This window comes from Prionailurus bengalensis, chromosome D4 (genome assembly GCF_016509475.1).
Source record: "Prionailurus bengalensis isolate Pbe53 chromosome D4, Fcat_Pben_1.1_paternal_pri, whole genome shotgun sequence".
Lineage (NCBI taxonomy): Eukaryota > Metazoa > Chordata > Mammalia > Carnivora > Felidae > Prionailurus > Prionailurus bengalensis.
The window spans coordinates 950,701-970,174 of record NC_057359.1 but is presented as its reverse complement, the minus strand read 5'-3'; the positions used below and the strand labels follow the sequence as shown (position 1 = coordinate 970,174).

Below are 19,474 nucleotides of genomic sequence, written 5' to 3'. Positions count from 1 at the left end.
GCTGAGGGGCAGTGGGGGCTGGGGCAGCCTGGGGCAACCTGGCCCCGGGCTGAGTGTGGGACACTGAGAGCCCTCTGAGTCAGCCCCGCCAGCCAAGACACCACAGGGTCTCAAGTCAGAATCATTCAGAAAACATTCCCAAGGGAAGCGACAAGACTCCAACATTTAATGTTGAGCACCTTTGTCAGGCGAAGGTAACTTTCTTAAAAAAGTATAAATAGTGAAAAATAAACATTTAGAAAAGTGGGGCCCCCTCGGCAGGCAGGCGGGGTTCTGTGGTGGGGGCAGGGTCATCAGAGCCCTCCCAGGTCATCTGTGAGGAAGGCCAGCAGGAAGCGGCTGACGTGCCTGTCGACGATGATGGGGGAGAAGCCCAGGACACGCCGGGTCCCCGGCAGCACCTTGGGGTCTGGAAGACAAGGTGGTCTCAGACACTGCCACCGACGTGCCTGTGCAGCCCCACAGCCAAGCGGCGTGGGGCGTCCCTGCCAAGTGGGCCTGTGCGGCACTGGCTCCCCGTCCACAACTGTGACAGGCCCGGTGTGGCCAGGCAGGGACGGCAGCTGCCATGCTGGGCTGCGGGCCCCCGTCCATTTGCCAGGGCTGTGACATGGGGGCCAGAGGTGGGCACCCTACTCCGGGCCCCACACAGGACAGGGGCCCCCAGGGCCCCGGCTGCACCCTGCCTCCTGCCAGGGGCTGTCACCCTCCGACCCCTGGGGGTGGTGGAGCCCCCATACTCCCTCTTCTTCCTGTGCCTGCAAACTGGGCCCCACTGCCGTCCCACCACACAGGCTAGGAAATTGAGGCACAGGGAGGCCAGGTGGCTCGGTGCCTGGGCCTGGCAGGCGGCACCCACCTGGAGGGCAGCAGTAGACGAGGAGCGCCAGCCCCGCAGCCAGGCCGAGGCAGGCCAGGAAGGCCACGGGTCCTGGGGAGAAAGGAGGCATGTGGGCACATGGCCGCCTGAGCCCGGACGGCGGGCGCCCCAGCGAGCACCCTGGGGCCCAGTCAATGGGAAGGCAGGACCGAGCCTGACTCGGAAAGGAGAAGACCCTGAGGCAGAGACGGAGCCCTGGGTGGGGGACAGGGTGGGGGACGTGGGAGGCCGTTACCCCTGTCACTGAGCTCGCGGCCCACGGTGCCGGAGTCTAGCTCTGTGCAATCTGAGTTCTCTGGAAACAAAATCACAGGGCTCGGTTAGTTGTGGGCCGGCCAGAGGAGGGTGGTCGCCCCGCCTGCAGGAAACCAAGGGGCTGCTCAGGCTCCTTCCCTCCACCCCCGGAACCCCTAGGCTGGGCCGGACCAGGCTGTACACACACCCACCCAGCCTTCTGGGCCAGGCGTGGCAGAATGAGCACCAAGGAGGGAACCGTGGGATCAGCGTCACAGAACCCTGAGTTTTGGATCTCCTTCTGTCCACATCCTGAGACCCCGAGGGCCATGGGTAGGGGGCATCGCTCCGTGCGGAGGCAGGCACCAAGCGTAGCATCCCAAGTCTGGTGCTGTCCATACGAGGGCAGGGCACACTCTCTCCCAGACCTCCCCAACCGGCCACCTGCTGGTGGTGGCCCAGGAGCCTGGAAGGTGCTTGATGCCCAGCCAGACTGTGGGGCCCCCCAGTGGCTGGTGTGACACACGGGTCCTGGACCAGAGCTCATCCTCAGGTCAGGGACACCTGCCCCGGGGTCCCAGCTGAGCAGTCAGGGTGAGCCACCCTGTCCCTCAGGCCTCCGGCTCCCCATCAGAAGATCGAGGGACACCGGCCCCTCCTCCAGGGGACCAGGGCACAGAGGTCTCAGGCCTGGACTGCCATCCCCGCCTGTGTCTCCTCCATCCCCACGTGCAGCTCAGAGGGTCCCTTGGGACTCACGTGCCTCTTGAGCTCTCGGGCAAAACCCTTGAAACCCAAGCGCGCATGCCTCAGACCAGCCACCGTGCCTGACCTCGTTCTACAGAAACGCCCACGTTACGGGGATCCCCCCGCCCCCGGCCAGGGCACCCTCAGTTGCGGGCACGACCACAGTTTCTGCCACGGGGGCACAGACACTCAAGGCCGGCACAGCCGTGAGCGGCCCCCAGCCCGCAGGTGACGGGCCCCAGGGCACCAGGCTGGAGGCAGGGCGGAGCCACACCCGCCAGACGCCTCCTCCTGTGTAACAGCAGGCACGCAAGATGCGGCAGTGTCCGCATCCGACAGCTTGCTCCTGTCTGGGGGCGCGGGGGGCACACTTACGCAGGGCCAGCCGGCTGGGCAGGCGGCTGTGCAGGGGCTGCGCGTGGATGTACAGGGCCCGGTAGAACTCCTGGCAGTCCCGCTCGCCGCTCCGCTGTAGGTGGCCCAGCAGGTCACAGAGCCGCACTCGCAGGGACGCCCTGGGATTCCGGAACTGGGGGTGGAAAGGGTGCGTGGAAAGGTCAGGCCGGAGGGGCAGGGCCAGGAGGCTGGGGGCTCTGGCTCTGCCCTGGGCTCCAGCTTCTGCAGCAGAGGGGCCCCTGCCCGGGGTGCGGCGAGGGCGGCAGCACAGAGCACCCAGAGGAGTGATGGAGGCATCAAGTGCCACCAGGGCCACAGCCCACCCACGTGGCGCCCAAGCCAGTGCTGTGGTCACAGCACAGCCACTGGTCCTCCCTGTGGAGCCCCCTCCCTGTGGAGGCCAGGACAGGTCATCAAGAAAGACAGTGGTGACATTGTTCCAACTGTTAAAAGCTGACGGTTTGCCATGTGACTTTGGCAGGTCATTTTACACCTTGGGACTCTGTGTCTTCACTTGTAAAAAGGCTACAAGGAATCAAGGAGGTGATGTCATAAGTAATAACTTCTAGTAGTTTATAGTCAACAGGAATGTGACTCAAGGAATTTAAAAACGGAGGGCTAAGCAGGAAAACAAAACAAAATAACCCAGAATCTTCTGATGAGTTCATGGAGAAATGTATGGTTCTAAAGGTCAGTGAGCCGGCAGGTGGCATTGATGCAGGACCTGGAGGCTGTGGCCTGGTGCTGCCACCTGGTGGCAGCATACCGTTCCACTCAGAACCAGAGTGTAACAGAAGCTGCAAGTGGATGGTGGGAGCCAGAGAAACCAAGGAGCAGAATAGCGTGGCAATGCGCATGCAGGACTCTCCTTCTTCTTGTAAAAACGTCTGAGACTTCTCAAATATTTATATAATAAACATGTATTAGACTTTTAATTACAATAATAAGGTATGAATTCCACCCGTACTTTTCCTTTGCTGTAGACTTTCACAACCTGAGCATCTGAGCCAGTGGCAGGGCCCATGAGCCTTCCAGCTGTATTGGGGGTCAGCCTCACTGTGCCCGGGAGAGGCCCCAAGCCCTGTAGGCAGCCCTGCAGCCCAGAGAGTGGGGCTCACTCAGCCACTCAGCTGGAGGGGGCCCCACACCCCAAAGCCCTGGCCCTGAGGGGGAGTCAGGGAAAGGGCGGCTCAGGCGAGGTGCACCCACCTCCCTCGGTGTCCACTTTTGAACCTTTGGAAGAGGCGGGGTGCGGAGCCCTGCGGCATTGGGGTGAGCCCGGCCAGCGCCCCCGCCCCCTCTCCCCTCCCAGGCTTGTCACATGCAGTGGCGCACTGTCCTGTCTCCTGTGATGCTTCCAGCGGCTCTGGAGGGCTGGCAGGCCCCGAGGACACAGGGAGAGACTGAGGCTCAAGGAGCCCGTGTTCCGGGCCCAACGTCACTGCCAGGAGTCAGGCTTTCACCTCCACTGTCCTTCTCCACCCCCCACCCCCCACCCGCTTTCTCCCAGCCCAGGGAGGGAGGGACAGGGAGGGAGAGATGTGCCGCCCCCCGACCTCCCCCCACCCCAGCACCTTCTCTGCGTCATTGTTGCTGAGGATCTGGGGGTAGTAGCGGTTCAGCTGGAGGATGATCCTGTCCACCTGCTGCTCACTGAGGCGTCCGTGGCCCATCAGGAAAGGCGTGTCCTGGACCAGGCGGTCACAGTAGGTCTGCTCTGAAACAGCAGAGAGCACGGAGGGCATGAGCCCGCACGGCCGAGGAGCGGCAACGGGGCCCACATGCCACCCGCGGCATGGCCCCGGGGCGGCGCATCAGCTGTAAGCCGTCCCACCCACTCAGGCTATGCACAGTCCGGAGCCCCCGTGTCCTGCGGCCCCCCTGCCAGAGATGGGGCGCACTAGTGTGTGGGACCACAGACTCCAGCTCTTCTCTTCTACGCCTGAAAGCTTGCAGCAGGAGATAAACTCAGGCCGAGTCCGCTGTCCCTGGGTCCCCCCCGAGGGCCTGCTGCAGGGACACAGCAGCCTGGAGAAGGCCCGACCCTGCAGCTCCCACGCTGCTGTTCCCACAGGGACAGGGACGCAGGGCTGGGTGGCCCGTGCTGACATGGCCACGGGACATGTGAGCTTGCCCAGCCTTGTGAGGCTGCCACAAAGCAGACCGGTGTGCCCAGCCAGAGTCCTGGCATCACGGCATCACTGCCATGCCTTTTTTCCCATTGAGAATGTTCTTTAGAATGACAGGCCTTTAAAGCCCAGGGGCGGGTCAGTGGTTGGTGGGAGGCACAGGATCCCCAAGGAAGGGTGCTGAATCCCAGAGCATCCACTACGTGACCAGGTGCATCCCCCCCCCCCAATGGTGCCAGCCTGTCCCACTTGCTGGTGGACACGGGGGCTGGGTGAGGGCAGAGCTGCAAAGGAGGAGAGTTTTTGTGTGTGACTGGAATTAAGTTGATATCAATTCACATTAGATGGTTATAACTTTAGGATGTTATGTGGAACTCTCATGGTAGCCACAAAGAAAATATCCGTGGAATATCCACAAAAGGAAATAAAAAATGTTATTACAGAAAATCAACTAAACATGAAAGAAGTTAGTAATGGATAAAGGACAAAAAGCTACAAGACCTACAGAAAACAAACAGCAAAAATGCAGAAACAAGCGATTCATTATCAGTAATTGCAGTAATGAGTTTATTATTATTTTTTTTAATGTTTACTTCTGAGAGTGAGAGAGAGAGAATGAGCAGGGGGAGGGGCAGAGACAAAGAGAGAGACACAGAATCCGAAGCAGGTTCCAGGCTCTGAGCTGTCAGCACAAAGGTGGACACAGGGCCTGAAATCACCGTGGGATGATGACCTGAGCTGAAGTCGAGGCTTACCAATGGGGCCACCCAGGCACCTCAGTGATTGAAGTAATTACTTAAAAAAAATTTTTTTTTCAACATTTATTTATTTTTGGGACAGAGAGAGACAGAGCATGATTGGGGGAGGGGCAGAGAGAGAGGGAGACACAGAACTGGAAACAGGCTCCAGGCTCTGAGCCATCAGCCCAGAGCCTGACGCGGGGCTCGAACTCACGGGCCGCGAGATAGTGACCTGGCTGAAGTCGGACGCTTAACCGACTGCGCCACCCAGGTGCCCCTGAAGTAATTACTTTAAATGTAAACAGATTAAGGAGTGCCTATCTGGCTCAGTCAGTGGAGCATGCAACTCTTGATCGTGGGATCATGAGTTCGAGCCCCACATTGGGTGTAGAGATTACTTATAAAATAAAAGCTCTCAAAAAAATAAATGTAAACAGGGGCACCTGGGTGGCTCAGTCGGTTAAGCCTCTGACTTCGGCTCAGGTCAGTATCTCACGGCTTGTGAGTTCGAGCCCCACGTCAGGCTCTGGGCTGATAGCTCAGAGGCCGGAGCCTGCTTCCGATTCTGTGTCTCCCTCTCTCCCTGCTCCTTCCATGCTCATGCTCTGTCTCTCTGTCTCAAAAGTAAATAAACATTAAAAAAAAATGTAAACAGATTAACAGATGTAGATTGGCAAAATGGAATTTTGATATTGTGATTTCTAGTAAGAAATATATATTGGCACAGGGCTCCTGAACCCCCTGGAATGTCCTAAGAGATGAGCCATGAAGATGAAGGTGTCTTTTGTTCCTAACGAGCCCCCTTCAACCTCATCTGGCCATGTGCATGAGGTGACTCTTCTAAAGCCCCTAAATAACCACAAGATGGGACTGGTTGCCCGTGGAGCCAACCACATGAGGCTTAGAGGGGAGAGGGGCTGGAGGCCGAATCCATCACCAATGGCCAATCATTGAATCAATGACGCCTATGTAATAAAACCTGCGTAAAACCCCGAGAGGATGGAGTTGGACGAGCTTCTGGGTTGCAGAGCACATGGAAGCGCTGGGGCGCCTGGCCTGGCAGGGACACGGAGGCTCTGGGCCCCTTCCCGAGTTCTTTGCTCTAAGCACCCTGTGTGTGTGGATGTTCACTTGTATCCTTCTGTGATAAATCAGCACTGGTATGGAAAGTGTTCTCCCAGATTCTGTGAGCTGTAGCAAATGACTGAACCAAAAGAGGGGGTCACAGGACCCTCGGTTTATAGCCAGTCAGTGAGAAGCCTTGTGACCGGGGTCTGCAGCGGGGACGGTGTACAGGACTGAGCTCTTCACAAGTGGGAACTGAGGCCATCCCCAGGGAGACAGCGTCAAGAGGTGAACTGTGACACCCCCAGCTGGTGTCAGGGGACTGCTTGATGGAGGTGAGGGACCGCATACCTGGTGACCAGAAGTGCCAGGAGTCCTCAGAGGTATGAGTGCTGCGTGTAGGAGCAGAGGAGAAACAGAGTTGTTTGTCCTCTGAGGATTAAAAACATATGATTCAAACTATGAGCTGTCTCCAAAAGACTCAGATCCAAAGACACACATGGGCCGAAAGTGAAAAGATGGGAAAAGATGTCGCTGCAAACAGCAACTCAAAGAGAGCAGGGTGGCTCTGAGAATAGAAGCCAAGATCGACTTTGCATCAAAAACTGTTACAAAAGACCAAGAAGTACATCAGCGTTAATAATAGAGTCAATTCACCAAGAAGATCTAATAAGCACATGAGCCAGGTATCAGAGCCCCCAGATAATAGTAAAGATTTAGTAATAATGCAAATAGTATCAGTTGGAGATTTCAGTGCCACACTTTTATTATTTTTTTAATGTTTATTCTTGAGCGAGAGAGAGAGAGAGAGAGAGAGAGAGACAGAGCGTGAGTGGGGGAGGGGCGGAGGGAGAGGGAGACACAGAATCCAAAGCAGGCTCCAGGCTCTGAGCTGTCAGCACAGAGCCCGACGCGGGGCTCGAACTCACGAGCTGTGAGATCACAACTTGAGCTGAAGTCGGACGCTTGACTGCCTGAGCCACCCAGGTGCCCCAGTACCGCACTCTTAGTAATAGCCAGAACCACCACACAGATGACCAGTAAGGGAACGGAGGGTGTGAGCCACATGATAACCAACGAGGGCCAACACACCCGGACTGCAGTCACCCAACAGCAGCAGAAAATACAGGTGCACCTCCCTTTACCGCACTTTGCAGATACCGCGAGTTTACAAACTGCGGGTCTGTGCCGAGCCTGCTCCGAGCAAGTCCACTGGAGCCACTTTTCCACCAGCATCGACTCACTTGGGTCTCTGTGTCACGTTCTGATAGTTCTTGCAATTCAAACTTTTCATTCTTCAAACCGTATTTCAAACCTTCTCATTATTATTACAATTGTTACGGTGATCTGTGATCAGTGATTATGAGTTGCTGAAAACTCAGATAATTGGTAGCATTTTTAGCAATAAAATGTTTTTAATTAAGGTATACACATTATTTTTAAGACATAATGCTACTGTGCACTTGATAGAGTACAGCATAATGTAAACATAACTTTTATATGTGCTGGGAAACCAAGAAATATACTGGGCTTACTATTTTTTTTTTTTTTTTTTTACTGGACTCACTTCATCGCAGTATTTGCTTTACTGTGGTGGTCTGGGACCGAACTCACAATAGCTCCAAGGTGGACCTGTACATTCTTCTCAAGCACACATAGAACATCCTCCAGGACAGACCATAAAACAAAGGTGGCTACAAAACAAGTCTTAATGTCTTTAAAAAGGCTGAAATCATACAAAGGGTCTTTCTGATCACATGGAATAAAGCCAAAAATCAGTAACAGAAGGAAAACCAGAAAATTCACTTTTATGTGAAAATGAAACAATGGATCAAAGAAGAAATCACAAGGGAAATTAGCAAGTACCTTGAGACAACTGAAAATAAAAATACGACACACCAACATGTAAGGGATGCCATGAAAACAGTTTGGAAGATGACATTTAGGCTGGAAATGCACACTTTACACCAGAAGAAAGATTTCAAATCAGCACCCTAATGTTACACCTTAAGGAAGTAGGAAGGGAAGAGCAAACTAGACTCAAAATAGCAGAAGGGGAGGAAATAATAAAGATTATAGCAAAGATAATTGACATGGAAAATAGAAAAAACAAAACCAAATACAAAACTTGGTTCTTTGGAAAGATCAACAAATTGACAAACTGTTAGCTAGACTTACAAAGAAAAAAAGACTCAAATTACTAACATCAGAAATAAAAGTAGGAAATGAACTATCAATTTTACAAAAATAAAAAGGATTATAAAAGAATACTTTGAAAATGTGTAAGCCAACAAATTGGACAAACTAGATGAAGTGGACAAATCCCTAAAAACACACAATCTACCATAACCAAAACATGAACACAGAGAAAATCTCAATGGACCTCTAACTAGTAAGGAGATTCAATTAGTAATCAAAACTGTCCTAACAAATAAAAGCTCAGGACCAGATGGCTCCACTGGTGAATTCTACCCAACATTTAAATACCAAAACTTCTATAATTCTTCCAAAAAACATAGAGGAGGGAACACTTCCTAACTCATTCCATGAGGCCAGCATTACCCTGTTACCGAAACCAGTCACAGATAACAAGAAAATTGCAGACCAATATCACTTAGAAACACAGATGCCAAAATCTTCAACAAAATACTAGTAAACTGAATTCAGCAGCATATTAAAAGGATTATACACCAGAATGCAAGGGTGGTTCAACATAAGATAATCCATCAATGTAATACATTATGTTAATAGAATGAAGAAACACACACACGATCACGGTCATCTCAAATGATGCAGAAAGGCGTTTGACAAATGCAACATTCCTTCTTGATTAAAGGAAAAAAGCACTCAATAAATTTAGAAGAAAATTTCCTCAACATGATGAAAGTCACATATGAAAAACACTCAGCAAATATCATGCTTAATGGTAAAAGTCTGAAAGCTTTTCCCCTAAGATCAGAAACCAAGCAAGAGGCCCACCCTCACTACTTCTTTTCAATGCATTACTGAAGTTCTAGCCAGAGCAATTAGACAAAAAAAAAAAAAAAAAAAAAGTATTCAAATGAAAAGGAATAAGTAAAAAAAAAATAAAAAAAAAAAGGGGGGGGGCGCCTGGGTGGCTCAGTCGGTTGAGTGTCTGGCTTTGGCTCAGATCATGAGCCACAGTTTGTGGGTTCAAGCCCCGCATCAGGCTCTGTGCTGACAGCTCGGAGCCTGGAGCCTGCTTCTGATTCTGTGTCTCCCTCTCTCTCTGCTCCTCCCCCACTCATGCTCTGTCTCTTTCTTTCTCCTTCAAAAATAAATAAAAACATTTTAAAAAATTCAAAAAAAAGGAGTAAGTAAAATGATCTCTTTTTGCAGATGGCATGATCTTCTATCTAGAAAACTCTAAAAAGGTTAAAATTAATCAACAAACTCAGCAAAGCTGCAAGATACAAAATCAATACACAACAACCAGTTGCATCTCTATACACTAATAATCAACAATCCAAAAAAGAAAATAAGAAAACAATTCCACTTACAATGTCATCAAAACTAATAAAATACTTAGGAATAAATTCAACCAAGAAGGTAAAAGACTTGTACACTGAAAACTTCAAAACATCCCTGAAAGAAATTTAAAAGATACAAATTAATATACCCTCTGTTCATGGATTAGAAGATGTAATGCCGTGAAGATGACAATACTTCCCAAAGTGATCTATGGAGTCCACACAATTCCTATCCAAACTCCAATGATGTTTCTTGTTTTTCATTCTAAAATTCATACAGACTCGGTTTTTTTTAATGCTTATTTTTTGAGATAAAGCACAAGCCTATGCATGTGGGAGGGAGGGGCAGAGGGAGAGAGAGAATCTTAACCAAATTCCATGCCCAGCGTGGAGTCCTACATGGGGCTTGATCCTACAACCCTGGGATCATGACCTGAACTGAAATCAAGAATCGGATGTTTGGGGCACCTGGGTGGCTCAGTTGAGCATCTGACTTCGGCTCAGATCATGATTGCACCGTTTGTGGGTTCAAGCCCTGAGTCGGGCTCTGGGCTGACAGCTCGCAGCCTGGAACTTGCTTCAGATTCTGTGTCTCCCTCTCTCTCTGCCCCTCCCCCACTTATGTGTGTGCACTCTTTCTCTAAAATAAAAATTAAAGCATTTTTAAAAAATAGGTGCATTTGGGGGCACCTGGGTTGCTCAGTCGGTTAAGCAACTGACTCTTGATCTTAGCTCAGGTCAGGATCTCACGGTTTGTGGGATGGAGCCCCATGCCTGGCTCTGTGATGACAGCACAGAGCCTGCTTAGGATGGTCTCTCCCTCTCTCTCTGCCCCTCCCCCACTCTCTCTCTCTCTCAAAATAAATAAATAAACTTAAAAAATGTTTAAGAAGAATAAATGCATTTGTTGTGAGTAAATACTACCTCAATAAAGTTGATTTTTTCAAATGGGGTCATCATGTGGGAACAAGAAGGGCCCCTCCTAGATTTCCGCCATGGGGCCTACTCAACACACCATCTGTCCTCCTCACCTCTCTCTCCCGCTGCCACCTCCTCCTGGCTGGTCTTTTCCCTCAAAAATATGAATTTCTAACTTCTGGATCCTCCCAGGTCCTGAAAGTCTACCTGGCAGACGCACTCGCCAGCAGCTCCACCATGGTGAGGAAGTCACCCCCAGGGACACCAAAAGATCTGCCACGGCCACATGGGCAGGACTTTCCCGGTCACCTGGCGTCACCTCTCGTAGCCCCTCTGATCCGGCTGACGGCGTGTGCCCCGTGACCGGGCACCCTACAGGCTCTTTGCGTGCACATCATCTTCATCGCCCCATCAGCTCTGCGGCTCTAGCAAGACCATCGCCCCCATTTCCAGATGGGAATAGATGAGGGACCTGCCCAAGACCTCAGCCACTAGAGAGTGAAGATGGAGGATGGAGCCAGGCACAGCTTTGTGGCATCCAAAGCTTTGTGGCTGTGTGAAGCCACTGCCTCTTGACATCCAAGACTTCCCACTCGCCTAATTAACGTACTAATTAACTGTGCAATTAGTGCATCCTGACCCCAGGCTATTCTGCCCAGCACTGCCTCTACAGCGTGTGCACTCGTGCACAGGGCAGGCATACAGCAGGCGCTCACTAAAGAGTTCTGTCAGTGGACTGCGGACAGCACACTGGCGGTCCTCCGGCTGCAGCCCTAGCTAGGTGGAGTCTCCACCGCAGCAAGCATGAGTCACCCGGCACAGGGCATACACAGCCTGGGGCTGAAGCTTTCCGTGGTGGCTGGAAGCCGTGCAGGGAAACCACACCCAGATGGCCACACCCAGGAAGGAAAATGCACAGGAAACTTTGGTCCCGGGTCCTAAGTAACAGCCCCAGAAAGCTCTTGCAGGATGGAGTCGAATGTTCTGGCACAAACCCACCCGACTCTGCCAGCAACTTCTGCCAAGCCCCACCTCCCCCACCTACTTGCTCAGCTGGTGCCAAAACCACAGACCCCCCAACCCCTTACCCCTGTGTGGCACTCAAGGCCCTGTGGGAGCTACCCCAGGTGCCTTCACCCCAGGTTCCTGAGCTGTCTGCACAGCAGCCGCCCCCCGCCCCTGCTGTGACACCATGCTGCCTGGGACACCTGCCAAAGGATGAGAAGAACCCTGTCCCTTGGCTTCCCCCTGGCTAACCTGTACTCAGCTCACCATCCTCCCCTCAAGAGGCCTCCCTGAGTTTCCATGGCTCCCTCCCCACTGCAGTCCCTGACCCGCTCAGGATCCCCTCCCGTTTGGGGCTCTGGACCTGGCCTCAGGTGTGGCGCTGAGAGGGCTCACTCCCCAGCACACCTGGGTCCACAGAACAGTAACAGCTGCAGTGACACCTGGCCAGCGTTGGCCCCGTGCAGACATATCGGGTCCAAATGCTCACCCTGCAACTTGTCATGAAGGCCCCAGAACCAGCACAAGGCAGACCCCCCAGTCATGGCACAGGAACAACGAGCCAAGGATTTCATCCCTGCAGCCTGGCAAAGCTGCCCGCACTCTCTGGGCCTCAGCTTCCTGCCCCAAAAATGAGGAGCTGTGACGGGAGGGATCTCTAGAGGCTCAGCGCTCCGACTTGGCTGCGAGAAAGGGGCTGTGGAGACGCTCCCACAGGACCTTGAGGGGCCTGGGCAGGGCACAGGTCTAGTTCTGCCCCTGACCACCCAGGTAGCCTGGTGCTTGGCACCTGTCCAACCTGAGCCTTTATTTCCTCATCCACATGGAGACAATATCCTACATGTCCTTCTACACCTGACACAGGGCCAAGGGCACAGCAGGCTCTCAGAAAAAGCAGCCACAAATGAGAAGGGTTCTGGGAGATGACAGGCGAATAGGGTGCAGCTGGGGTCTCTTCTGACCTACGCTGGGACACTGGTGTCCCAGAAGACACGAGGTACCAGCCCATGAAATCCTATTTGTGGGACTCCAGTGAGCACCGGGAAGAGAACAGGACCCTTGGGAGCCTCCCTGAGCCCTCTGCCACCCCGGAGGTTGGAAAAGTGGGGCCCTGGGGAGCAAGAACATTCCCTGACCATGCTGTCATGAGATCCCTGGCCAACCCATCTCCATCACCAGGTCTCTCCATCAGTGGAAGTTCCACACAACAAGGTGACCCTGCTCAGCTGGGACCAGGAGGGAGGTGGGTTCTGCAGTCCACACAGGCTCTGGGGGTTTGGCTGCACTTCAGACCCCACTCTGGGAGAATCTGGAGGGGGCAGGGCCGCCCTGCACGCAGCACAAAGCCCAGGGGTGCTGGCTGAGTCTGTGTCCCCGGTTCTCCTGGGCCTGACCCCAAACAAGAGTCCCACTGGTACTATACACGGGTGTCAGGTGGCCAGGATGACCCCCGCGAAGACTGCTGGTGCCCTTTTCACCCTCGCCTCCCCCTGTCAGGCCGCAGCATCACCCCAGCCCCTCGCCAACGGCCCCTCCAGGCTCCGACCACCAACCCCGGCCGGTCGTCGTCCCGCCCACAGAGAGGCGGTCATGGACCAAGGTCACTGGCCGCTGCCGCGAGGAGCTGCCGCCGGGGCAGCACCGGGGGGGTCACCGCGGCCGCGCGCCGGTCCCGGGCTGGCAGGCTGGACACCCGCCGGCCCGCTCTCACCTGTCATGGCGACGCACGGCGCGCGCCCGGCCGGGCCCGGCCAGTCCACTTGCCGCCGTCCACCCGTCAGGTCGTCTGTCCGCCGCCCGCCCGGTCCCACTCGCTCCGCCCCTTCCCGGCAGGCCCGCCTCCCGGCAGGCCTCGCCCCGGTCTCGGCGGTGTAGTCGCCACAGTCCCAAGTCGTCCCCACTGAGCCGGCCCTTTCCCGTTATGCTCCGCCCACAGAGGCAGCGGCAGCGCCGCGAGCGTCCCAAGCCCTGCCCCCGCTCGAGCCCCGCCTCCACCCGAGACACCTACGGCACCCGTAGAAGTCACAGGCCCCGCCCCCACTGAGCCCGCCCCTTCCCGTTATGCTCCGCCCCCAGCGGCAGCTGCGGCGCCGCGAGGGCCCAAAGCCCCGCTCCCCACTCGAGCCCCGCCTCCTCCGGACGTTATGCTCCGCCCCTAGACCCGTGGCCTTGCCGCGAAGGTCCTAAGCCCCGCCCCCACTTGAACACCTCCGCCTCTGGCGGCACCTACGGCTCTGGCAAGAGTTCTTGGCCCCACCCCTCGCTGAGGCCCTTCCATCCAGGGCGCCGTAGGCGTCTTCACCTACGCGAGGGCTCTAAGCTCCGACTCCACTGAGCCCTACCCTTGCTGACGTCTGTTAGGTCGCTGCTACAGCCCTGAGCCATGCCCGTCACTGAGCCCGGCCCCGCCACCTAGGGGCCTTCTGAAGTCTCGAGTTTCCAACCCGCATAGGGTACAGGGTCCTCACAAGCCCTTAGCTCCGCCCCTCAATAAGTCCAGTCCCGCCGTCCAGTCCCAGGGTTCCAAACTCCACCCCCACCATGGCCCCGCCCCTTCCGGCGACGACCAGGACTCTGAGCCCCCCACTCCAGCCCCGCCCCCAGCCCTGACGCACCTTCCCCTACTGCCGACTCCCGCCCACTGGCTCCGCCCTATCTAGGCTCCGCCCCCTCGAGGCCCCGCCCTCGAGATGGCCCCGCCCGGGAGTAGGTGGCTCAGCCACGCTGGGCGCAGTAGGCTGCCCCACCCCGCGCCACCGCGCCCCACGCCCGAATGAGAAAACTGAGGCTCTGAGAGAGGAAGTGACTTACCTAAGGTCACGCAGGTCAGTCTGTAGGAGGAACAAGGACAAGCCTGGGATAAAGGCCGGTGGGCGTCCAGTAGCCAGGAGGGATCAGCCTAAAGGGGGCAGTACCTGGACAGTGACGAGGGATGGATCCCCGCCTGTCCAGCCGTCAGGTGAGACCACAGCCCCAGCCTCAACAGAGAGCCAGAGCCACCCTGCCAAACCTCACGTGAAACAGAGAGCTGTAGTAACAGGTGATAATGACGATTGTTTTTGAACCACTGTGTTTCAGGGTAACTGGTTACCTGGCAGTTATACACGGAATGCACCAGACATCCAAGCAGACGCCCGGCCAAAGGGAGGCTGAACTCCACACGATGGCTGGGGAACAGTATCATGCAGGAGCCCAAGCACAGACCACCTTTCTAGGCTTGAGAGACAGTCTGGGCGGCTGGACTGGACTCTGCAATAGCAGTGAGGTCGGGAGGTGACCGGGGCGTCATGCAGAGTCTCGCAGGCCAGGCAGCCAGGGCCCAGTATTTGAGGTTATGCGCTGAGACGAGGGCGTGGTGATCTCTGACTGATATGTTTGAAAACAGCCTCTGTACACACGGAAGAATTAACAGTAGGGTCTCCAAGAGACGTGTGCACACTCGTGTTCAGAGCAGCATTATTCACGGTAGCCAAGAGGCAGAAGTCAGCCAGTGTGCGTGAGCGGAGGAACGGGTTAGTATATATGCTGTGTCCAGACAGTGGGTTCAGGCTTAAAAAGGAAGGAAATTCTGACACCTACTGCAACATGGATGAGCCTTGAGGACATGATGTTGAATGTGATATTGTGATTTACAGTAAGAAATACATATTTGGTCTTCCTCCGGGCAGAACTCTTAAAACCCTAGGGATTTCCTAGAGGAGAGAAAAAGGTGCCTTTTGTTATGTTAATGTGGCGACTTTTGGAATGTCCCCAGGTCACCTAAGAATGGGGCTAGTGGCCCAGAGAACCCTCCATGTGATTGGAGGGTTAGAACTTTCAATCCACCCCTCGGCTCAGGAGAGAGGAGGGGGTCTGGAGCTTGAGTCAATCCCCAAGGGCCAATGAATAGATCAATCGTGCCTTAAGGGACAGGGTTCAGAGAGCCTCCGCGTTGGTGTGGGAGAGTGATCTGCCTGGAGAGTGCCTGGACTCTCCGTGTCCTCTCTCCACATGCTGCCCTGTGCATCTTTCTGAGTTCTGTGAACGACTCTAGCAAATTAGTCCAATCTAAGGAAGGGATGGTGGGAACCTCTGACTTACAACCAGTTGGTCAGATGCACAGGTGAGAACCTGGATTTACGGCCGGCGTCTGCAGCATGGCAGGTGGGGGACACTCTAGGACAGCCCGCAGCTTGTGGGATCGAATTCTCCTGGCAGACAGGGTCAGCAGTGAATTGAACTGTAGGCCACTCTGCTGGTTTCTGAGAACTGCTTGTTGGTGTGTGGGGAAGCCCCCTCCACACGTTGGAAATTGGTTGCACAGAACATTAAGGACCAAGTGAGATAAGCTGACACAAAAGGTCAAATACTGGAGGATTCCACTTACATGAGATCCCTACGGCAGCCAAGTCCATAGACAGATGGTATGGGATGGTGGGTGCCAGGTGCTGGGGAGAGAGGAGACAGGGGAGTGTTTAAGGGGTACAGAGGTTCAGTCTGGGAAGATGGGAAAGTTCTGGAAACATGTTGGTGATGGTTGTACAAGAGTGTGAATGTACTTAATGCCCCTGCACTGTATGCTTAACAGTGGTTAAGATGGTAAATTTTTATATTATGCATATTTTACCACAATTAGAAATTCAGAACCCCAAAGCAACCCTGTGGTAGGGTTCTTTCTGTGTGGAAATTCACACGTGTGTGCAGGGTGGTACCTGAATGGAGGCAAGGAGCCTAGGAGACCAGGAAGCTACTCCAACAATCGGGGCGACAGGAGCCAGAGGCTGGATACACCGAGTGGGTTCCACATGGGTTTTGAGGTTGAGTCACAAGGACTCGCTGCAGGACTGGATGTGGGGTCTCAGAGAAAGTGGAATCGGTGTTTGGGCCTGGGGGAGTGGAAGGGGCAGGTAGAATCAGGAGTTCCTCCTCTCTGCTGAGTCCAGAAGCTGAAGTGCATCTAAATCCCTGAATGTTCAGGCCTGAGGAAGCTAACAGCTCGCACGTTGTTTCCTGGGCCGCTTACTTTTGAGTCACAGCCACTTGCCAGACGTATGTGTGGAGATACCCCTGGAAGATTCCAGCCCGGCCTCTGCTGACAAGGGCCGCGGGGCAGATGTGCCCAGCAAACCCACAGAACCAGGAGACGAAATGGTAACCTGGCGGCTGTGGTTTTAAGCCAGAGTTTCCCGGTGGCTGGCTGTCCAGCAGTGGACAAATGGTACACACAGATAACCAAGTTGCTGAGAAATGGACTCACAAGGCAGTTTTCCCCCAGCCCCTGTCCCCCGAGTGGGGGACGTTCTACCTGGGATGGGGTGCTGCCTGATGCTGCTCAGCCTCTTCTGGGGACAGGAACGGCGGCGCCCCAGTATTGAGGGCTGACTGGTGTTCTCTGATGGCGTAGCTATCCTAGCACCTCAACACTGCGGGTCTCGCGTGTTGGAAGGGCTGGGGCAGGCCTCGAAGCACGTGTGGTGGAGAGGAGGAGGGCACACCAGGAGAGTCACCCTCCTGGCCCGTGACGTCAGTCTGGTCACTGCGTGGTGCGCGTGAGTGAGGTGCGTGCCCCCCAGGCCAGAGCCCTGCCTTGAGGGACCCTTCACATCCCTTCCTCTTCCCAGAGGTCACGGACCCCCCGCCTTGGGATGGGGCTGCTCCCCCAGCTGGGGGCCTGTGACCGCACAGCGCGAGCAAGAAATAAACCCTGAGGCTACGGGGCTGCTCCGGACTGAATGCTCGTGTCCCCCAAATCCGTGGATTGAGGCCCTGCCCCATGGTTGTCTCTAGAGATGGACCTCTGAGGAAGTACTGAGTGTAAACTGGGTCCTAAGGGTGGGGCCCTGATCCCTACGATTAGTGTCCTTGTAACCAGACACCAGAGAGCCCACCGCCCTGGTCACCCAGCACGCGTGAGGACACAGAAGGTGGCTGTGTGCGAGCACGAGGGTCCACACCAGAACCACATGGGCTGGCACGTGGGTCTCGGGCTCCCAGCCCCCAGGACTGGGAGACAAATCTCTGAGGTGTGCCTCCACCCCAGGGCCTGGGGCTGGCACAGGGCTTGTTCCTCGCAGCAGCAGGACCCTTCCTGAACACCATGATGACCTGGGTGGAGAAGCTGGCCTGGCAGCATTGCAGGCACGGGTGGGGGTGGGGGTGGTGGCAGGTGCCGAGGCCCCTCCATGGGAGTGAGCTTGGGGTTTCCAGAAGCAGAAAGAAAGGTGTTCACTCCTCTCTTCCCAGTACAAGGTGGGACTGGTTTTGGGGGGCTTGGGGCTGGCTGCTTCCCTGTTCTCTGCAGCTGGGTGACGCCTCTCTGCCCTGCACCGTCCGGGATGCTCCCAATCCACCAGAGACCCCTGGCTGTGGCGCACACGGGTTCAGAGCCCAGCGTGCCACACAGCTGAGGCCTCCCGCCCCCGGGTCTCCTGGGCAAGGACTCTGAACTCGTGCACCTGCCCCAGCCGGACCCCATCTGTCACCCTCAGCTGTTAGGAATGGAGAACAGGGCCACCCTCCTTGGGCCGCTTCACCCCAGTCTTCCCGTCCTGCACTCCGGGAGCCCCGGGTCAGTACCTGGGGACAAAATACTTGCCTCGGCAGGACTTGAAAGCCCGCAAGGAGCACAGCAGTTTCTGACAGCGTCACGGCCACCCTCTGTGGGGTCACGGCAGCTTGTCACCCCAGCCCGGCCCCCCGCAGCTGAGCCTGCAGACTCGTCAGAGGCGCGTGGCCCAGGGGCACGGCTTGCCACTGCCAGAGAATCTGGGGAGAGCCCAGGTCTGCCGGGGACACCATTATGTGGAGCCTGCACTGCTCAGGTTGAGGGCTGGGAACGACGTTGCCCAGCTGGTGTCGCCCGGCACCCCCCACGGGAGCGCGGCGTGAAAGATGCCTCGTGCCCAGGTGAGGGCTGCACACACCCTCTGGCCTCACGATCCCACCCTGAAACCCACCCTACGGAACAGCATCCCAGGACAGAAAGGATGTTGGCACCAAATGCAACAGCTGAAAACCACCCAAGGGTCCCTCAGCAGGTGGCTTCCCAAAAGGGCCAAGGGACAGACAGACCAATCCGGGTAGCCTGCATCAGGATATATTTGTAAGTGATGGGAAACACCGCAATCATGGCTTCAGGGGGGGCAGCCCAGGCTCCTGAGGACCACAGGCTGCCCTCCTCACGGCCCCAGTGTGGCTGCGGAGGCTCCGGGCAGGAAGCAGGGAAGGTCAGAGGACAAACCAAAGTGACTTGTCTCAATGGCCAGACAGATCCCACCACAAAATGCAGGAGACTGGAGGTTGGATCTTAACCGGCCCAGGACAGTTGTGGACGTGGAGGGTGGGACCTAGCAGCCCCCAGGAGCCACTCAGAGGCGTGGCTGAGCAGTGAGCCCTGAAGGAGCACAGCAGCAGGTGCAAACGTTTAGAGCCCCACGTGATGGGTGTGGACATACAGGTATGCTGTCTGTCTGTCCCCTCAGGAAGAGGGGCTGGGTGGTAAGAGACAGGACATCTTCTTGTCAAACTGCTTTGACGAGTTCGGGGTTGGGGGACTGTGATGGCTTTGAAGGTGTCCCCCTGTGCCTGGTCCTCCTCCCATCCAGAAGTGGAGTTCAGCTGCCCCCTTGCTGGCTGGCATGCAGCAGCAGTGACCCGGCAGGACTTCCCAGGCCCCGGAGGGCATGGCTGGCACTCAGGACTCTCACCGTGGACACCAGCCCCCAGTGTGCAAGGAGACCCGGGCCACTCGAGACGGCCACTGCCATTGAGGTCTCTGTGAGCAGGCTGCTGATGGCACTGCCCGACGGAGCCCCAGCAAGCCCGGGGCCCTGAGCAGCAGTGACAATAAGGGAGTTATTTTGCACCCTGAGTACAACAGAGATTGAAAAT

General features: G+C 55.5%; 1 protein-coding gene across 3 annotated transcripts; it reads right to left on the bottom strand.

The window, feature by feature from the left end:
* Positions 1 to 144: 144 nt before the first annotated feature.
* On the bottom strand, positions 145 to 13,531 carry CARD19 (caspase recruitment domain family member 19). 3 transcript variants are annotated; one of them, XM_043567181.1, is made up of 6 exons: positions 13,317 to 13,531; positions 3,832 to 3,974; positions 2,237 to 2,390; positions 1,116 to 1,175; positions 860 to 931; positions 145 to 409 (listed from the first exon to the last, which is right to left on the bottom strand). In XM_043567181.1, exons 1-6 carry the CDS (start codon positions 13,321 to 13,323, stop codon positions 294 to 296), a joined length of 552 nt encoding a protein of 183 aa, XP_043423116.1. In that variant the 5' UTR covers positions 13,324 to 13,531; the 3' UTR covers positions 145 to 293. The 3 variants fall into 3 exon arrangements, with proteins under 3 accessions (XP_043423116.1, XP_043423119.1, XP_043423117.1); XM_043567184.1 differs by lacking the exon at positions 860 to 931 and having other exon boundaries at positions 13,317 to 13,530; XM_043567182.1 differs by lacking the exon at positions 1,116 to 1,175 and having other exon boundaries at positions 13,317 to 13,528.
* Positions 13,532 to 19,474: the final 5,943 nt, after the last annotated feature.